General features: G+C 31.9%; 1 protein-coding gene across 1 annotated transcript; it reads left to right on the forward strand.

The window, feature by feature from the left end:
- Nucleotides 1-4,886: 4,886 nt before the first annotated feature.
- Nucleotides 4,887-16,580, forward strand: LOC111905683 (probable LRR receptor-like serine/threonine-protein kinase At1g56140). The gene is made up of 23 exons (XM_023901381.3): nucleotides 4,887-5,045; nucleotides 6,914-7,106; nucleotides 7,193-7,264; nucleotides 7,382-7,453; nucleotides 7,546-7,617; nucleotides 7,714-7,785; nucleotides 7,911-7,982; nucleotides 8,200-8,271; nucleotides 8,345-8,416; nucleotides 8,526-8,591; nucleotides 8,682-8,753; nucleotides 8,842-8,913; nucleotides 9,000-9,065; nucleotides 11,266-11,331; nucleotides 12,956-13,044; nucleotides 13,262-13,665; nucleotides 14,138-14,336; nucleotides 14,427-14,606; nucleotides 14,682-14,800; nucleotides 15,310-15,520; nucleotides 15,617-15,848; nucleotides 15,934-16,084; nucleotides 16,167-16,580. The coding sequence occupies exons 1-23, from the start codon at nucleotides 4,961-4,963 to the stop codon at nucleotides 16,497-16,499; spliced, it is 3,042 nt and encodes a 1,013-aa protein (XP_023757149.1). The 5' UTR covers nucleotides 4,887-4,960; the 3' UTR covers nucleotides 16,500-16,580.
- The last annotated feature ends 4,593 nt before the right edge of the window (nucleotides 16,581-21,173 follow it).

Here is a 21,173-nt window from a genome sequence, read left to right on the forward strand (position 1 = left end):
GAAATGTCTATTTTTACCCTTTTAAATATAATTTTTACATTTTTTTATCATTTACTTAAATAAATACTATATATCACTAAGGCTGGAGGGAGTGGTGCCATATTTGTCACGATCGACGTATACGTCAGATTTTCAAACCCCTTCAAATTTTTTTCATTTACATGGCACTGGTTGCCGCACTTGCCATGGTATTTTTTTTTAAATTGAATAATTTAAAAAAATAAACATTTCAAAGATACTATTTTTTTTTAAAAACTAAAACTTCATTAACTTAAAAAAAAATCACACACTTACACTTAAAAACCAAAACACATTTGAAATTAAAATAATACATACTTAAACTTAAAAAACATAACACACTTGAAATTAAACTAATACATACTTAAATTTAAAAAAACATAACACACTAGAAAAAAAATTAAAATACGAGTTTAAATTTAAGCAAATTTTGGGGAGTGCCTCACAAATTTTCAAAGCTCATCAAATCGGAATCTTTGCTAGTTTCAACACGGTAAGCCTCAAGAGCATTCTCTAGCAAAGTATTTTCATTGTCACCATTTTCAGTTTCATGCACCACCCTATGAAACGCACTGTTAAACCATTGAGTTGTAAGTGCGTTTGCGTGCCTCCATTTGGAGTGGATTTCTTTTTTACCTCGAGGGACCGAGGCTTCACGATTGTATTTTCGGTGAGGCTCCTCCAAAAGGTTGTCGTATGGAGGTTAATGTGGATTAGGTCATCTGTAACATTAACCCATGAACGAGCCAACAACATCTTTTCTTCAGAGGACCAAAAACGAACCACACGAGCCATTAGCGATAAGGTTTTGAAGAAGATGAAAAATAAGAAAGATGGGAGAATTTAATTAAGAGATGAAGAATGGGATGAAGAATGAACAAGGATGATGGTATTTGTAGTTGAAGATTGATGGTTTAAAATTTAAAATTTTGAAGAAAAAAACGGTTATATTTTGAAATTGAGTGTTCTTTTACAAAAAAATGTATTTTTTTAAAAAAATGAATTTAAATTAATGGGAAAAAAACACTTTCTCTCTCATCGGTAAAACATTACCGAGTTCTCAAGCCAAGCTCGGCATGCCTCGGCCTCCTCGGCCGGTGTTTGTCGAGATTGTTGAAGTCAATGTCGAATCCGCTCCGATTAGCCTAAATGAAAGTAACCCACGACTAAACCCTACTCCCTTTGCCACCCACCTCCTCCTCTACATATATACGTTCGTCGGACATCACCCTATTCCATTCCACCAAACACTCGCCACCACCGCCCTACCCTTCCATGATTGTCTTCTCCATCTCATCAGCCTCAACCATTGTTGGGTTTCCACCCCTTTATATTGCCCCTTCCCTCTACCAGAGACCTTATAAGCTTCCGCTACAACCATTATCGCTTAAGAAACCAATGATAACTATGGAAATCAAGCCATGGACTAGCTTTGGAGTTTTCCTCATCGCCATCTCTAGAAAACCATAAACTTCGCCTTTCGATATCTCGTCCTGACTCTTGTTTGTGTTCCCCAACGAGATTGTTGGTTACCATTATCGATCTTGAGATATTGATTTTGTGCAAATTAAATTCCAAAGCAGATCCACCTAATTATGGTTATTGTGAAATTACTAGTTGGGAAGATTGATGAACAAAGAACCCTAAAAAATCACTAGGTTAGGGATGAGACGAAATTACTTGTTCGGAATTTAGGTTTGGGATTAGTTTTTTTTTTTTTTTTTTTTTTTTTTTTGCAAGTTTTGGGTTGGCTTTCAACATCTATCTACAAAGCTTTCTAGGTTAATTTTGTTCAACTTTGACATATTATGATTTCATCGGTGGTTTATGTAATATTGTGACATTTATGGGAAATCCAAACCTCATTTTATGTATTAGATTGGGTTCTTTGGAGAAATTGAATTGGTTTCTATTATAGAGGGGTTGGAGAAGAAAATGATGTAAAACAGGGAAACGTTGAAAATTATGGAGCAAGTTGGTGATGGTCAGTTGGGTTCTGCAAAGGGGTTCAAAATTATGGCAAGAGTGTTTGGTGGTGGATTATAATAGTAGAAGGTGGCAAGAAGGAGGCGGTGACTAAGTTTTTGAATGACTCTTAAAACCGAGGAACGGCTGGGTGTGGGTAATTTTCCGGCAGGCAGTGGTTGGGTTGTTTCCGAAGAATTGGAAGAAGGCTTTAATAGAGTCGCCAAATATATAGAATTGTCGGGGTTGTGGCCTCTTTCCCCAAATATATAGATGAGCGGTGGAGAAGATGAAGAAGAGGTTTGTGGGGTGAGGGTGAGGGAGGGGTGGGGTAGGGGTCTTATTTTGCTTTTTCTTTTTATTTAATATATTCGATAAAAATGAAACATAATAGGAAAAGGAAATTAAATGGGGTAATGCAGTCTTTTTAGTTTTAGTTTTTCGAGAGACCAAAAATGCACACAAACATTATCAAAATGACCATCAATCCAAAAGTTTAGTAGTTTGGATATTTTTATTAAAAAAATACATAATATAGGGACCAATTTTGCAGTTTTGTCTAAATATTAAAGGGATAATGACTTGAAAGGGTAACGAACTTTCGACTTTTGTCACATTTAGTCACTAAACTTTTTTTCGTTATCTATTTGCCACTGAACTATTGAAACTGTTCACATTTTACCCTTATGACCGGTAAAACCGGTCATAAGGGTAAAATGTGAACAGTTTCAATAGTTCAGTGGCAAATAGATAACGAAAAAAAGTTTAGTGACTAAATGTGAACAAAATCGAAAGTTCGTTTCCCTCTAAAAAGTTCAATGACTAAATGTGAACAAGCTTCTTATTGTATTATGTTTTAGCAAAATTATTTATTTTTGTTTAATTGTAGCAACATTTGTTGATGAAGAAATCTATGAAATAAAAAAAACAAAATGTATAGAAACAGAGCTACCGAAACGGAAAAAATCTTTAAAAACATGTATAAAATCGAAAATGTAAAAAGTTGAGAAAGTTGATTCTACAAAGAACATATTTGTAAAAACAAATTCGACAAAATAAGTAGTTGTAACTTGTAACCTTAAAGGAAGTCATAACTGAAAGAAATATAAGAAAAAACTTAATTTTAAAGAACTTAAAAAAGAAAATAGAAAAAAAAAGTAGGGAAACTGTAAACAAAGTTTGGATGGGTTCGTAATTGTAAGTTTAGAAAAACGTATTCACTTTATTCAAAGATCATATTTATAAACTAACAAAAGTCGGAGGGTGGAAAATGAACAAAAGAGGAATTATGAGCTGAGAAATAAAAAAGTAACTTTTAAACTAAAACAAAAGTTGGAGGGTAGAAAATGAATAAAATAGGAACTATGGGTAATTGTAATGTTTAAAAAAGTTTCAATAAGATTTTTCTGAGTTTTATGTTTATCTGTTATATTTTTGTGCATTCAATATAAAAGAATGCAAATTTTCATGTAATTACTTTTTATACTAAAATTGTTATTTACCGACAGCTTAGCTACGGAAATCATAGCTAATCAAACGAGATTTTACCAAACATATTTTGGTCCGTCGCAAAATTCATTACCGACGGATACCAATGGATTTGGCCGTTTGTAATGCCCTGTCAGTGTGTACTAAACGTCTAAACCCAAACAAACTCTCCTTCATATCCATAAAAGTCTCATTTAAAAGTCTCATTTGACTTCTATATGTACTCTTCATACCTTCATATATCATATTTAATGCTAATGTAGTTATGGTCTATGATGCATGGAAACTTCTCTAAGGTTGCCGTTTCCGTTTCCGAAACTCCATGGAAACTCCTTGAAAACGTTTCTTGGAAGTATCGGATATCATGGAAACGTTTCTGCGAAGTTTCCTTAAAGTTTCGATGAAGTTTCTTAACCGTTTTTATTTTATTTTAAGGTTTACATGAGCTTTTTAAGTTTAAATCCAAAAAAGACTAATGGGCTGCTGTTTTTAAGGCTCAAAACGTATTTGGTATTCCCTTAAGTCCCTAAACGATTGTCAGTCAAAGTCTCTCCTGTCGTGAGTCGTCTCCTGTCTTCTCGATCAAAGACGATTAGTCGATCACAATTCACTAGGATCGTCAATCATCATTCATCACCATTCTTGATTCTCTTAATTCGTGATCACATCATCGATTATGGCTTCTCAAGAAACACAAGGATCATCAACTACATCAATAGATCAACCTCTATTGCGGGACTTGACATCAATATATATATATATATATATATATATATATATATATATATATATATATATATATATATATATATATATATATATATATATATATATATATATATACACACACACACATACACACACAATTTTATATTGACGTATCTCTGCCTATCCATATTTTGATTTTTTGGGTTTTGCCATTTCCCGTTTCCGTTCCGTATCCGTTTCTCATTGTCATATCCGTTTCCGTGCAACTTAGGTTATGGTGACTTAGAATCAAATAATCAGTTGCGTATATGATCGAAGAATCTGAATCATAGCTAGTTTACCTCAACATCTAAAACTGATTATTACTAACTTGGAATTGAAATAAATAGATTAAGCATGCATCCAAATACTCCCAAATGTTTTAGGGATTGTGAAGATGATCGGAGATGAGCTTCTGAATCTGTGCCTGAGTTGAAGATGCTCTAGAATGAGTGAATGATGGAAGGATATGAGAGAAAGAAGTATTTTAAAACTTTGCTTTTTGTATTTTTTCTAATACTTACTTTTTTATACAAATTACGGAGTATTTTTTTTTTCAACTTTTACATCTGGTATTATTGAGACAGACCCGACCCGACCTCTGATATTTTAAAACTTTGACTTTTCTACGCATTTATTGATATCAAGAAAAACTGTGTATGTATTATATAAATTAATAATATGATGTGAAACGGTATTGTTAAACGGAGGAAGCTACGACTGACGGAGGCGTGTATTGCAGATGGCATCGCCGTTGTGGTTGTGTTTCTGCTTGACTATCACAGCCGCCATAACTCGAGCTCAAAACACCACCGATCCAGCTGAAGGTACTTCTTCATCCTCCCTCTCTCTCTCTCTCTCTCTCTCTCTCTCTCTCTCTCTCTCTCTCTCTCTCTCTCTCTCTCTCTCTCTCTCTCTCTCTCTCTCTCTCTCTCTCTCTCTCACTATGTCTACATGTTTTGCTTTCCTCTACTCAATTTTATCAAGATCTCCGATTAGTGGTTGTGTGTGTGTTTTATCCAGAGAGAATTTCGTTCGCTCATTTATTCAGAATTCGATTTGAGTTTCATTTTCATTCGCATTAAAAGATGTTATTGATTAATGATTAGATTAGATGCTCTAACAAACCCAGCTTAATTTTATCAAAATTTTCCAACAAATCCAGCATTTATTAGAAAAACTCAATATAATAATAAAATTAAATTAAAATTTTCAATTGAAATATTGATTAGTTTTCTTATTTGTATTTTCGAATCTAATGTAATAGTATAGAAAAGCTATCCAAACTCACAAGTCGACTAGCTTGAGGTCATCATTGAGAGAGAATCGATCGGCTCATTTTTGAACGTACTATTGACTTTTAATTTTGTTACTGCGTTACATGTGTTTTCTCTACAATTAGCATATGTAATTTTAACAGAATATATAAATATGAGTTATATTTCATTTTTTATTATATATAGTAAAATGTAAAAAAAACTAGACGAAAACGTTTCAATATGTTAATATATATAACATTAACTGGAATTATTATTTGCATTTAAGAAACTAATTGTTTTCAAAAATAAAAATAAAAAATAAAAAATTGTACACCAACCAAAGCCAATCCATAATATTTTGATCCATACCCAATACCCAAAAATAATAAATAAGTAAATTTGACTTGTGAAATCAGGTACTACCATCAGTTGTACCAATTCTAATTAATATCGCAAACTTTTGTATATTACTATTGGGATGCTTGTGTTGTATATTCTTGAATTATTTATATGATTTTTCTTTCTAGATTATATATATGACCACACACACTATGTATATAAAGTTCATACGATTATTATAAATCTCTGAAGTTATAAAAAACTACTCGAAGAATTTAATATTTTTCAATTTAACCATTGAAAGTTTTAAATTTTATAAAACATCTTTAACCTAAAAAATAATTGTCCAGTTGTGTTTTGCAACTCATTAATAGAAAAATAACTGGAGTGACTTAAAAGAAAACACATCTAAGGGGGTGTTTGGAATTTGGATAAATTAATTTGGCTTATTAGCTTATTTGTGGTGAGAATAAGCAATAATCAAATAAGAAGACGTTTATTAAAATCAATTTAGTTTATTTAGTCTATCCCTACAACAATAAGCTGATATTTAAAGATTTCTATCAAAACACTTAAAGTTAGTTTATTGTGGTGGGAATAAGTAATAAATAATAAACATTATTTTTTTTCCTATCCAAACACCCCTATATATGTAGATAAATTAATTGGAAAAAAAAAAAAAAAAACTTTGCATGGTTAAATAAAAAAACCAAATTACATTGATCTTTGTCAAATCCTAAATTTTATATCGTACGGTGAATGAGAGCTCTTTAGAAAAACAATTCATAACCCTCAATCGGTAATTTGTTAGGATGGCTAGGGGTCATTTCGTATTTAACTAAAAAATTAAGGTTGCATTTGACAATTTGTGAAACAAATATCCACCGACTTCAATTCATCAAATTCCTTTCTTTTTCCCGCTTGAACGGAGTAGCACGGTGGTTTATACGAAAAACTGAGATTGTGGCCATTAGGTTAATGTTATCAAAATCAATGTCACAACTGTTGAATTTAGTTTTCGATTTTGTTAATTTGAGGAATAATAGAGTTACTAGTACCATAGTTATGAATGAAACTGAAGAAAACTGGTGTTGCAGCGAGAGTTATAAATGCAATGTTCAGCCAATGGGGGATACCAGAAAGTTCAGTAACAGCGATGGGATGGAACATAAGCGGAGAATTATGCAGCGGCGCTGCCGTTGACAATACCAACTTCGATTACCATATTTACAATCCCGGTATCAAATGCGACTGTAATTTCCCCAATTCTACTTGCCACATCACCCACCTGTGAGTGTATTCTTTCCCTTCAAATATAAAACTCTGTTATGTTCGAATTAACTTTAGGAACATTATCTTTTTGTCACTTCGATCAGAAACGTTTTTGCAATGGACGCAGTGGGCACAATACCGGAAGGACTCTGGACTTTGACTTACCTTACCAGTCTGTATGTATGCGGCTATTTCTACAGTAGCTATATTGTTAACTACCATAGAAAGTTAAAACCTAAAAGTTATGAATATCTATGCTTGTATTCTGCTAAACTATCAAACTTTTGCTACAGTAGTTTGGTCAAGAATTACTTAACAGGTCCCTTGTCACCTTCCATTGGCAATTTAACCCGGATGCAGTACATGTAAGTCATCCCTTTTTGATATTTTAAACTCAAATAATGATTTTGACCTCTATGTCTTTAAGATAATATATAATGATGATTTTTTTTAATAGAAATATCAGCTTCAATGCGTTATCAGGGCAGGTTCCACGTGAGCTAGGACAGCTTACTGATCTTAGACATCTGTATACTTCCTCCTATACTTTGTTAACCTTTATGCAAATCAGCAACTTCTTCTGTTTAATTCTTTGTTATATTTTCTTTAATTTTTTATGTTGCAGGAAATTTGGCACAAACAATTTCAAAGGCTCTCTGCCTTCTGAACTTGGAAATTTGAGAAGATTAGAAAGGCTGTAAGAACTAAGAACACTCATCTTGAACTCCTCTTTCATTACTATTGCACCCACCAATGCATTCTGTTGTGCATATATGTAAACAATATCACTGATTACATATTAATGTATGTTCATTTTGTCAGTTGGATCATTAGCTCTGGAGTTGGTGGTGATATACCTTCCACATTTGCTAATTTACAGAACCTACATCTAGTGTAAGAGAGTTTATATTTAATGATGTTTCAAGGCACTTCATCCATCATATAAAAAATTGTGAATTGTGATACATACACCCTTATAAAAATACATCTCATTTTCATTCTACATTTCTACTTCATAAACAATTTTCGAGAAGGTGCACCATATGTTTATTCTTCTCAGTTTTTAATAATTTGGGTCATTTATTGTGGAAAATAATTCTTGGTTTCTCAGAGGGGCTTCTGATAATGGATTCACAGGCAGAATACCGGACTTTATAGGGAATTGGTCACAGTTAGTATCATTGTAAGCAAGCATCTAGATTATTTACATGCTTTTCATTTGGAATTTTTTTAAATATAAGTCATACTTGATGTAGGAATTTTGAGGGAAACTCTTTTGAAGGTTCTATACCACCGACATTTTCAAGACTAACCTCTTTGCAGAACTTGTAAGCCTTTGTTTTCTAAAGAATTCATTATTATATTCTGCAAGTTACTATCTTGATCGTTTAATTTGCAGAGTAAACTCTAAACTGCGTTGGTTCTATAACGTTATAGGAGGATAAGTGGCTTATCTAATGGAACTCTGGATTTTATTAAGGATTTGAAGTCCCTGAGAGTTCTGTAAGCAAATATTTGATCTTTTTTTAAACCTACCCATGCTTCCTTTATTATCCCGAAGCTTAATATATAACAAGATGTTACCTCTTGCAGAATGTTGAGAAATAACAAACTTTCTGGCTCTATTCCAAATAACATAGGAGAATATACAAACTTGACATATCTGTGAGTAATCGGAATATATAGATTTACTTCCATTAAATGAATATTATCTAATAAAGAAGAGCTCTCCATTTGGGTGTCTACTTTTCAGGGATTTGAGTTTCAACAATTTGAGTGGACCGATTCCAAGGGGATTGTTCAACTTGAGTCGATTATCTTTCTTGTAATACACATATTCTTCTTGTATGATAAGTAATATGTGGTCAATAGGTCTTGTTATTGACCAGTTTTACATATCATCATTCTCAGGTCTCTTGGAAACAACAGTTTAACGGGTACTCTTCCCGATGCAAAGAGCACAACTCTCAGAAATATGTAAGTGAATTTTGTATTTGCAAAATTGATTATAGGTTGGTTAATCAAAAAGAAAATGTGATACAAATTCAGATATGTTTGGCCAAAATACAATCAAACCAAGAATATTATGTGTCTATTCTAGAAGGGAAAAAAGGGCAAATGTGGAAAGTGGCTAAATGAACAAATCTGCTGCCATCCATTCTAGAACTTTGTAACCCCATCCGTTCTTGAACTCTGTAACCCCCCCATTTTATTTCTTTAGTTTGTGCCTTCTGTTCATGTTCAAGTTCCTGGAAGGCTAGTTGAAGCCATGCACAACTTCAACTTCTTTGTAGTCACCACCTTGGTAAATATGCAAAGAGCACAATGCATTACACAATCTTCTTGCTGCATCCCAAGTTCTGATAGGAAGTTCTTCAACCATATAAGCTTCTTTCTTGTTTCAGCAATTGTTATGTACTTTGCTTATGTGGTTGAAAGAGCAACAGTCTTTGTAACCTGATTGTTGTATCCCTCATCATGAACATAACCGGTTGCGCTCTTTCCCCAAATCCATACAACCCCCTAAATCTACATCAGAAAAACCTTCTAAGACTATCCATTTTCTTCTGAAGCATAAGGCAACCTCGGAAGCACCTTTCAAGTAGCTTAGCAACCACTTGACTCCTTCCAAATGCTCTCTCCCTGATTTTGACATAAAATGACTCACAACACCCACTACATGAGCGATATTTGGTATGGTGCACACTATAGCATACCTCTAGCTGTCAACTACAAAAACATAGGGAACTTTAGCCATCTTCTTTGTCTTTATCCTTTTTGGGGGACTATTTCTTTGAGAATCTCAACTGACTTCACAAAGTTTTACTCTTGGGTATTGTATCTTTTATACTGAACTTCTCTAGAAATTTCTTGATGTATTTTTTTTGACAAAAGGGTTCAACTTTTCTTCCACGACCTTCTTCCACTGTATGGAGTATTTCATCCTTAAAAGCCTTTGAATAATATTCAAGTTTACCATTCTCTATCAATAACAAATAGTTTGTTGATGGAGAATACATGATTGACTTTCTGTGATGTATCTCCGAACAACAGGAGATTTAGACTTTTCCTCGTTTAGCCTCTGGACTCCCTTATCTCCAGGTTTATGTGAGTTCCCACTACCTCCTGAATCTTCAGCTATCTCATGAGTACCGATAGGTTTTGCAATGTTGTCTTCTGAGATTTCTGAACTCAATTTGATCTTGCTTTTTTGGTTTCTTTTCTCCGTGGGGGCTTATTGCAATCTTATCCTTGTATAAGGTACTCTCGTTGAACACCACATTTTGACTTTTGATAACCTTTTTGTTTTGGTTATCCCAAAAACAGTAACCCTTGGCATCCAACCCATAGCCTATGAAGATATATTTCTTTGCCTTTTCCTTGAGTTTGTCTCTTTTAAAATCCTTGATCTTCATATAGGAGACACAACCGAGTACATTCAAATAAACCTTCCGACTAGCCATTCCTTTTCTGGAATTCAAAACCCAGGGGATTGAGGGTTCTCCATTGATTAAGTATGTTGTGCTAACTGGATTTGCCCATAACATCATCGTGGGCAACCCTTCATTTAATCTTATGGTATTTGCCCTCTCGTTCAGTGTACAGCTTATCTCTCAACCACACCATTCTGCTGAGGTGTTTCAGGAATCGTTTTCAACGTCTTGATTGCATATTCATCACAATAATCATCGAATTTTTTAGTGTTGTACTCATCCTCATTGTCCGACTTCAAACATTTAATCTTCTGACATGTTTCGTTTTCCACAGCAACTTTCCATTTCTTGAAGATACTAAATACTTGAGATTAGCTGTTTGTGAAATAAACCAAACTTTTATACTGCATTTATCAATGAAAGTAACATAATACATGGAACCTCCCACCGAATACTAAAGTGAGACAATATATATATTTAAATAAACTAGCTCTAACTTCCCAAACTCCCACCGTCATTCTCGGGGATCATTAGTTATTTTTGCACACATTGTATTGACTCTAAGCCTTGTCAATGTGAGAGAGAGGAAAAATCCGTGGATGGACTGTGTAGTTCCTTTCATTTACATCATTCAGATACATCTTCTCTAAATTTTCTATGTTCTTTTAGTTTCATTACATCGTAATTTTTCTTCTTATCAAAATGTTTCTTTTTCTGATTTTCATATAATTATCTTCTTGCAGTGATTTGTCATATAATGAACTATCTGGGACACTTCCTTCTTGGGCCATTGACCCAACCTTACAACTGTACGTACTTTACTTTTTATATTTCTTTTAAAATTTTAATTTGTACCATGTCTATTTTCTATTAAAAAGTGGTAAAATATACATTACCTTATAGCCTAGTTTTAAAGCTAATATCACATTTCTAATTATTAGATATTCCTATCTAGTTATATTGTAATTATATAGTTGTTTTAGATTAGGATTCTACTTTCCATAGATAGGTTTCATCTTCTATATATATATTGAGAGGTTGAGATTGCAAATATCATAAAGGAACTTAATTAAGTCTTACATGGTATCAAGCCTAAAAGACCACCCTAACCGCAGATCCCTAATTCTTTCTTTGGCGATCAAGTTTCTCCTATTCTCCTCTCTTTTTTCACGATTAATTTTCCTTCTCCTTTCTCGATGAACTCTAGATACCTATATGGAGCAACCACATGGGTTTGCTGCTCAAGGGGAATTTGGAAAAGTTTGTAAATTGTGTAAATCACTGTATGGTTTAGAGCAATATCCTTGGGCTTGGTTTAAGATGCATTTTGCTTGTGGTGTCTATTGATGATATTGTGAATTGTGATTACTAGGAGTGATGGAACTGAGATCAAGAAACCGAAATATTTCTTTGCATCTCGGTTTCAAACTAAGTACTTAGGTACTTTAAAATATTTTTTGGAAATTGAAGTCTCATACTTGAAAAACGAACTATTTGTCTCAACGGAAATAACTGCTTGGGCATTTTGAAGGATTATGGGATGATTGAAACAAAACATTGGGAGACCCTAATAATTCCAAATGTGAAATTGAAACCAGACAATGGAGATCCACTTGAGGATCCAAAGAAATACAGAGGAATTGTGGGAAAGCTTAAGAACCTCACATTGGGATGTTTTTAGTCTTATTCTAACGTATCTATAGTGAAGTTGGCTACAATGGTATCCTATATCAGAATCACAGTCATCATGTCATCCAAGGGTTGTCAACTACAATGGGATCCTACAAACCTGCAATCTACTCCATGCTATTATGTGTTTGTTGGGAGGGAATCTAGTTTCGTGTAGAAGTAAGAAACATAATGTCATTTCCCAGTCAAGTGCACTTGAATAGACTAAATATGGTTTGTTCAATCTAGACCAATGAATTTGTATTGTAATAATGAGGCGGCTATTAATATTGCAAACAATCATGTGTTTCATGAAAGGACTAAACATATCAAAGTATACTGCCATTTCATTCGTGAATAGCTAGAAGATGGAACTATCTCTACTCCCCATGTTCGAAGTCAACTTGTTGATGTCTTCACCAAAGCATTACCTAGTTTGTTGACCTCTGCTATTTGTAACAAGTTGGGCATGATTAACATCTATGCTCCAGATTGAGGGGGAGTGTTAAAATGTAAATATTGTACTTATTATCTTTGGCCCAGTTAGCCCATGGGTCATAGGATTCCCAGCTTTCAGATTTCTATAGTCGTGTACAACTGTACATTTTCCTTGTATAACACACAACAAATAAAGTATTTTCAGCCTCCATCAATTCCTTCTTTACGCTATAGATAGGTCTCATCTAACTTATATGTTGAGAGATTGAGATTGTAAATATCATTAAGAAAGTTAATTAACTCTTACACTAATGTGTGTACATGTAGTAACATACTTGTGAACAACTTCACTTTAAACAATTCAGAATTGAATTGTCTCCAAAGCGGTTTCCCTTGTGGTCGTGGATCACCAAGATGTAAGCTAAAAACGAAGCTTATTTTGTTAATAATAATTTTTTAAGTAAATTACATTATTGGTCCAAGTAAAATGATTATATACTTGGAATAAGGACTAAACCGTTACAAAGACCAAAATTGCAAAAACCAGTTATATTCTTGGACCAAAGATGTAATTTACTCTAATGTATTTTATTAAATTGATTTGTGGAGTACTCTTTTCATGTTGATTTACAGATAGTAACTTTGGAATCAATTGTGGTGGCCCACAAATTACATCCTCAAGTCAAATAGTCCACGAGCAAGACAACAAACCTCTTGGACCAGCAACATACTACTTAAGCCCCGAAAAGAAGTGGGCTGTCAGCAATGTGGGAGGAAGAGGCATCTTTCATAAAAACACAGAGTCCACCCAACGCCAATTCAACAACACATTAGCATCCACTTTACGCCAATTCACAAACGCTATAGATTCAAAACTCTTCCAAACAGCAAGACTCTCTACTGAATCATTAAGATATTACGTTTTAGCCCTCGAGAATGGTAACTACACTGTAAAACTCCAGTTTGCTGAACTTGTGGTTGAAGATGGTCCCACTTGGAGAAGCCTCGGAAGGCGAATATTTGACATTTATATCCAGGTATATATGTGTTAAATAACATTTCCTTTTGACTTAATGAGATTAATGAGTTAAGCCAAAAATCTGGCTTAATGTATTAAGACACTATAACTCTTGACCTATTTGTCATTCTTCTTTTTCCTTTTTTTTTTTTTTTTTTTTTTTGGGGGGGGGGGGGGGGGGGGGGGGGAGAGAGAGAATGTAATGTTAAATGGTCATATAATCTCATTCTGACAATTTATTACGTCTAGAAAAGAAACAAGCTTTATGTATACAACACTTTATTAGGGCATATATCATTACCCATTTAGTCGTTTTTTTCATACAGGACTTCATGAGAAAAAAAGTAGTCCCTTTATTGAAACAGTAGAAATGGCTGCTATGCATGGTTTGGTGGAAATAACAGATTCCATCAAATTTTGATTTTTGTTGCATGGTCCTTGTGGTTTCACTTTGTTGCAACCTTGGTCCCTGGGTCGTTATTTTTTTTCAGGGAAACCAGGTGTTTAAAGATTTTGATATCAAAAGGGCTGCAGGGGGAGCTTCATTTAGTCCTGTTACAAGGGAAGTGACAGCTGAGGTTTTAAATAACTATCTTGAAGTACATTTCTTTTGGGCTGGAAAAGGGTTTTCTTATATACGTGATCAAGGAGATCTTGGACCTCTTATCTCAGCAATCAGTGCCACCCCAAGTAAGTTTTCTTTCTTGAAATTCGTTGTTAATTTTTTGGTATTTATTCTTGACAAAATGACGAGAACGCCCTTTACTTGTTTTTGTACAGATTTCATACCTACTGTGGGCAACAATCCGTCTTCCAATAACAAGAACTATAATACCAGTTTGATTGTAGGGATCTGGACTCCGATTGGAGTTGTGAGCCTTTTGACATTATTAGCCCTATATATTATCCGTCAGCAAAGGAAAAGGAGGGATACATCTGGAAATTATGATGAACATGAAGGTGGTTTTTTCTGGATCTTTCTTTATGACAGGAGGGATACTTTTGGATTTCTTTTTTACATTTGATAATTTTCAGAGTTTTTGGGAATTGACACAAGGCCATATACTTTTGGTTATGGAGACTTGAGAGATGCAACAGATGATTTTAGTCCTGCAAATAAGCTTGGGGAGGGTGGTTTTGGACCTGTTTACAAGGTACTTTATACTCTTTTTTTTTTTTTTAATGAAGAGTCCATTTTTGCTTCTTATAAATAAAGTAAACCATAATTGGTTGGATGGAATGGAATGACGAAAAAGGGAAAGATTAGTTAATGGAATGAGTCATTACTCATTACATTCCTTGCTCATGTTTAGTTGTGTCGGAATGGAATATGATTTTTCATGAGTTTTATAGTATGTGTAAATACAGTGTATAATTTGAATTATACTTTATAGATTATTTTAAGGGATAATAAGCTAAAATGACCAAAATGGGAGGCTTCCTATAACATTCTTTTATTTGTTTATTTATTAGTTTTAACTTATTTTGTTGTCTATTTATTAATTAATAACAACATCATGTTTGAATGACTCATTCCATTCCTCCAGCCAACCAAACATGAAAATGGGATGTAATGATCCATTCCATTCTCAACCCCAATTCCATCATACCAAAACACTATTGCTAGTTGCTACAACCTAAAAATCTTTTCAACAATAAACAGGGAACACTGGAAGATGGAAGAGTAATAGCTGTTAAAAAACTATCCATAGCCTCACACCACGGTAGGAGTCAATTTGTGGCAGAGATTGCTACAATATCTGCTGTCCAACACCGTAACCTTGTAAAATTATATGGATGCTGCATCGATGGAGAAAAACGTCTTCTTGTCTATGAGTATCTTGAAAACAAGAGTCTCGATCAAGCGTTATTTGGTATAAAAACTTACATATTTTTAGACCTTTGGATATAAAGTACTAAAAAAATATAATGCTATAATGTTACATTTGGGGTTTTCATCTGTGATGCAGGAAGCAACAGATTGTCACTTAAATGGTCCACCCGTTTTGATATATGTTTGGGAATAGCAAGAGGTCTCGCATATCTGCATGAGGAATCTCGTGTACGAATTATACACCGAGATGTGAAATCTAGCAATGTTTTGCTTGATTCTGATTTGAACCCTAAGATAGCAGATTTTGGTCTAGCCAAGCTTTACGATGACAAGAAAACACACTTGAGTACTCGTGTTGCAGGCACATTGTAAGATTTAATTACTTGACATTTCAACTTTTTCTCATTGTAAGTAACACATGAATCGACTAAGTCTTACTGATTCACTGTGTAGTGGATATCTTGCACCAGAGTATGCAATGTGGGGACACCTTACGGAGAAGACTGATGTGTTTGGGTTTGGAGTCGTGGCTCTAGAGATTATCAGTGGAAGGCGCAATTCAGATTCAAGTTTGGAAGATGACAAAATCTACCTTCTTAATTGGGTATGCTTCATCTTCTTCTTGATGCATGCCAAAACCTGCATTTTTTTTTATGATGTTTACTGGCCTTTGGTATGATTTTTAGGCGTGGAAGCTACATGAAGATAATCGCGAATTAGAGTTGGTGGATGAAGAATTGTCTGAATTTGATGAGGGTGAAGTGAAAAGAATGATGAGAATTGCCCATTTGTGTACGCAAACCTCACCAACACAACGACCATCAATGTCACGTGTGGTGGCAATGCTTTCTGGAGATATGGAAGTAGCCGGTGTCATTACTCGACCAGAGTACTTGTCGTGTTTCGAGTTTTATGATTCTACAACATTTAAGAGTGATAGTACACTTTCAATAGTTTCACCACGTTCACATGATGATTCCTTACCGATGCTTCACAATATCGTGGGAGAAGGTATGTGACATAAATGTGGAAGATGGTTGAACGCAAATGTAATTGTTATAATATTGATAGTATAAATGAATTATAGATAAAACCTTTTATTGTGATGCGTAAAATGATACTGTCTCGACAATAACTTGCTACCAAAAAGGCTTTTATGTTAGGTACAGTTAAGTCGAACCGAATTGTTTCTTCACAAGAGCATCATATGAGATCTATATTACATACATAGTGGCTTGTTGGGAGGATCACATAACGCCTCATTACCAACAAGTCAAGCCAAGGAACTTAATCCACATTGGAAATATAGCTCCATGCTAGACTGAAAACCTTCGCCATTTGTAGTCTAGGGATGAACATGGTGCGGTACCGGGTAATACACTAGAGTATGTATCAGGTTTTTTTGTTCTTTACTAAAAATTGTATTTGTCACTTTTTTAACTTATTAATTAACCTTTTAGTTTTTTAGTTTAGTGTGCTAAATGCCAAAATGATGATGACTGATGTGCAACTTGCATTTGAAAATTGAATTGGAATATATATATATATATATATATATATATATATATATATATATATATATATATATATATATATATATATATATATATATATATATATATATATATATATATATATATATATATATATATGAGAGTTAGGTTCAAATGTTTCTAGCAACTATTGTGTTCCTAAATGCATCAATCACAATTTAGCAAATAATTAAATAATTAATTAAATCAAAAAATGTATTTCTGGTTTTTTGTATTTGCAATTAAGGAAACAAAATAAATATATGTTGACCTAATAATATCTTTAATTAAAATTCTTAATTTAAAACCGCCACTTACGTGCTTAATCTCTTTCTTTCTTCCTCTGCAAATCGAAAAGTCCATTAGCTGCCGATCAAAAACACTACTACTATTTCTCTTGAAATTTTATTTCAGCCGTCACTCATAGTGTTTCAATGAACCCCTAATTTTATTTGAAAATTAAGGTATCGATATTCAAGAAAAATAGGAGGTTTGAAGCTAATGCCAATGGTGGTGGAAAGAAAATCATGACAGGTTAATTTCTATATCATCTCTTTATAATTTATTATGCTGTCAATTGAGATAAATGTATTTAGATCTCTTTGAATTTTATTAGTATTTGGTTTTTGTTTTTAATAAATAACATTAATGCTTTTTGAAAGTTGTAAGAATCGGTGAATGTAAATCGCAATAAGATTTGTATATATGCAAATTAATATAGTCATTAATGCTTTTTTCATTATCGTCTTCATTTGGTATCTTCAATTTGTTATTTGATTTGTAGTTAATGGGTTGATTCATTAAAATTAGGTTTTAATTGTATTTTTCCAATCTCGTTGTGTAGTTTTAAAATTTCATTTAATTTAATCCATAAATTATTTAAATTACAGTAAAGTTATACTATATTCTAATTATATCTCAATGATAATAATATTTTCTTGACGTTTGCATTTTGATATGGAAAAAAACATGAAAAACGAATTAATGTTTTTGTTAGATTTTAATGGTTTTTTATATTTTATGTTTTAAAGAGGCATAGATTGATGTGATGAAGAAAACAAAACATAGAGAACGAATGTATATTCTAACAAAATTTGTTCTACAAAAAATATATAAAATGATTGTTAACAATTAAAATGGATTAGTGTTTTTGTTAAATTTTATAGGTTTATTCTTATAGAATATACTAAAAGTTTTAATATTTTAAAGTTGATTATGTTTTTTTTTTTTGTGGATATAGATTTTGAAGAGACTGTCATTGATATGGAAAAAGAAGAAAACATGGAGAACGAGAGTATTCCAGCAGAATGTATTCTGCCAGAATGTATAAAGTGTTTCTTAACAATAATATTCTTTCAGAATGGATTAGTTTTTTTGTTAAATTTTGATGTTTTTATTTTTATTTTTTTAACCATTCTTTGTTTTAATCTTTAAGAATAAATGTAAGTCTTATTCTTTACGAATTAATGTAATTAGGGATTCTTAAAAAATAAAATCAATATTCATTAGAAAATGTTATTCTTGATAATATGTTGTATAATTCTTTAAACATGTTAACTATAAAAACTATATTGAATGAACCATATTCTGCAAAAATAAAATTGAAAATATATTTACTAGTTTATGTTTGACTCTGTCATTCTTTCTGCCAGAATAAAATCGGTTAGTATTAGAAATTATAATTGAATTAAATTTGAGTTAATTTAAAAAATGCAGAATTAAAAAAAAGTAAATTAATTATCCCTTAAAATCCAAAAATTTCCTTTTTTAATATAGGTTAATTGACCAAAACACCCTTCTGCTGAAATTTGTGTGATTATATGGTACATGTTACCCTATTGTAATATCGTAGACCCTCAGATCATGACCATTGATTTTATTCATCCATTGATCCAGAATTGTTCTTACGGGCACACAATAGATATAAGAAACAAAATAACTTAGCCTATATATATATATATATATATATATATATATATATATATATATATATATATAATAAATGAAAGTTTTTTTTGTCACTTGTCACACTCTCATTCAATTTGCCAAATGTCATTTTGTGGTTATTTTGAATTAATTTTTGTTCTATATGTTATTTTATGAGTTTTCTATTTTATTAAATTTCACATAATATTTTAATGTAATAATTACAATAAATCATTTTTAATAAATTAAGGTTTTTTTATGCCACTTGTGACACTCTCATTCAATTTGTCAAATGTCATGTTGTAGTTATTTTGAATTAATTTTTTTTTCACATGTCATTTTATGAGTTTTTCTATTTTATTAAATTCCACATAATATTTTAATATAGTAATTACAATAAATGTATTAATAAATGAATATTAATTACACTAATAAACTTACCTTTTAATTTCAAAATTCTTAAAACTAATGCTCATTATTTCTTTTCTTTATTTAAATTATTTATTTAAATTGAAAAGATAAAAATATTTTCATTATAATAAATCATTATTTTTCTTACTTTTTTATAAATTGAAAGTTCTCAAATATTTTGATATTTATATTAACATTTATGACCTTTATATTTAACATTTTCTATTTTATTAAATTCTACATAATATTTTAATGTAATAATTGCAATAAATGGATATTAATTTCATTAATAAACTTACATTTTAATTACAAAACTCCCAAAATTAAAACTCAAATGTTTGTTTTTCTTTATTCAAATTATTTGTTTAAATTTAAAAGATAAAAAAACATTTCCATTATAATAATTCATTGTTTTTTTTTCTTATAAATTCAAAGTTTTCAAATATTTTGACTTTTATATTTAACTCTTTTTTTTAAATCAACTCATGTAATATGTGGGTCTCACAACTAATGTGTGTGTGTGTGTATATATATATATATATATATATATATATATATATATATATATATAACTGATTGGTAAGGTACAAACATGGTATTCAAAAGTATGTACTGCTACCGTGCCAAGATTACATAATTGGTACAGTATTACCAACCAATCAAATTGGCTACCAACTTAATTGGTTCTGTTGGTAGCTTGTTTGTTGGTTTCTATTGGTACACATTTGACAACCTTAATCTGTATAGGAATACATGACGTAACTATATACAATTATATGTCCTTGGTTGGATAGTAACAACCTCTTAAATATTAACTTCTTAGATCATTTAATTCGAAAAAGTATATTACTATTTTAATAGTTTATGTAATCATTATTACTACACTAATTATCTTAAAAAATAGACCATATAAAATGTTCTTCACTATTGTTATATACAAAAGTGCCTAGTAATCATCGATGATCAATCATAATTTCCCTATGATTTACTCTTGGATCTTTATGATAGGTTTTGTATATACTTCCCTAGATCATTAGTTGACAGTCGAAACAAGTATTTTAATCTAAGACAAACAAACAACTAAAACTTACAAGGATCTTAACCTAAGTAATATGAACAATTACAAGAGGGATCAAAATTACTAATCTTTAACAAAACCAATTTGCGTGAAGACCTTTGATGTAGAAATCGAGTTCACCGATCCAAAGAAGAATAACCAAAGTAGATCACATCTAATAGTTCACACCCAACAATTCCAAATTATTGATGTTAAAAATTAATTCTTCCCACGATCCGAAGAAGTCACTGTTAGAATATAGGTTTTTGATGACACACAATGATTTATGATATGCAAAAGTGCGTGTCCTCAAAATATGTGGTGATTTCAGAGCTTGGGTTCACGCTCACCCCACATCTCACTACATTATTTGCAAAACTGTTGTAGGAGTTGTTGCTATTAGTGTGTTCATACTCAGTTACTTCTATAAACTTAATAGAAAGTGTTAGATTGATAGATGATATTTTTTATATAATGAATTTATTGAATGTGATTCAGTTTGAATATTAGTACATTTATTTGTTTATTGTATGAAATTGATTGTTTTGTTATATATGTATTTTATATTGTATTATGAGACATTAATTGTCATTTAATTGGAAAATTAGTAAATCTATAATTTTTTTAAACACTTAAAATTATGACATACAAAAATTTAGGTCATCTTCCTTTATGAAAGGGTCTTTAATGACACGTAAAGCGTGTTATGAATATAGAATGTATGACAAAATGGTCTTTTGAGATACATGTTAGGAAAATAGAACACA

The sequence above is a fragment of the Lactuca sativa genome, chromosome 7, assembly GCF_002870075.4.
Source record: "Lactuca sativa cultivar Salinas chromosome 7, Lsat_Salinas_v11, whole genome shotgun sequence".
NCBI classification, from domain to species: domain Eukaryota; kingdom Viridiplantae; phylum Streptophyta; class Magnoliopsida; order Asterales; family Asteraceae; genus Lactuca; species Lactuca sativa.

What these genes read in the sequence shown, in the direction of transcription:
- LOC111905683 (XM_023901381.3), top strand. Translation starts at nt 4,961, where the DNA reads ATGGCATCGCCGTTGTGGTTGTGTTTCTGCTTGACTATCACAGCCGCC. An exon ending in ACTTGCCACATCACCCACCT is followed by an intron (nt 7,107 to 7,192) that starts GTGAGTGTATTC and finishes CACTTCGATCAG; the next exon opens with AAACGTTTTTGCAATGGACG. An exon ending in TATTTGACATTTATATCCAG is followed by an intron (nt 13,666 to 14,137) that starts GTATATATGTGT and finishes ATTTTTTTTCAG; the next exon opens with GGAAACCAGGTGTTTAAAGA.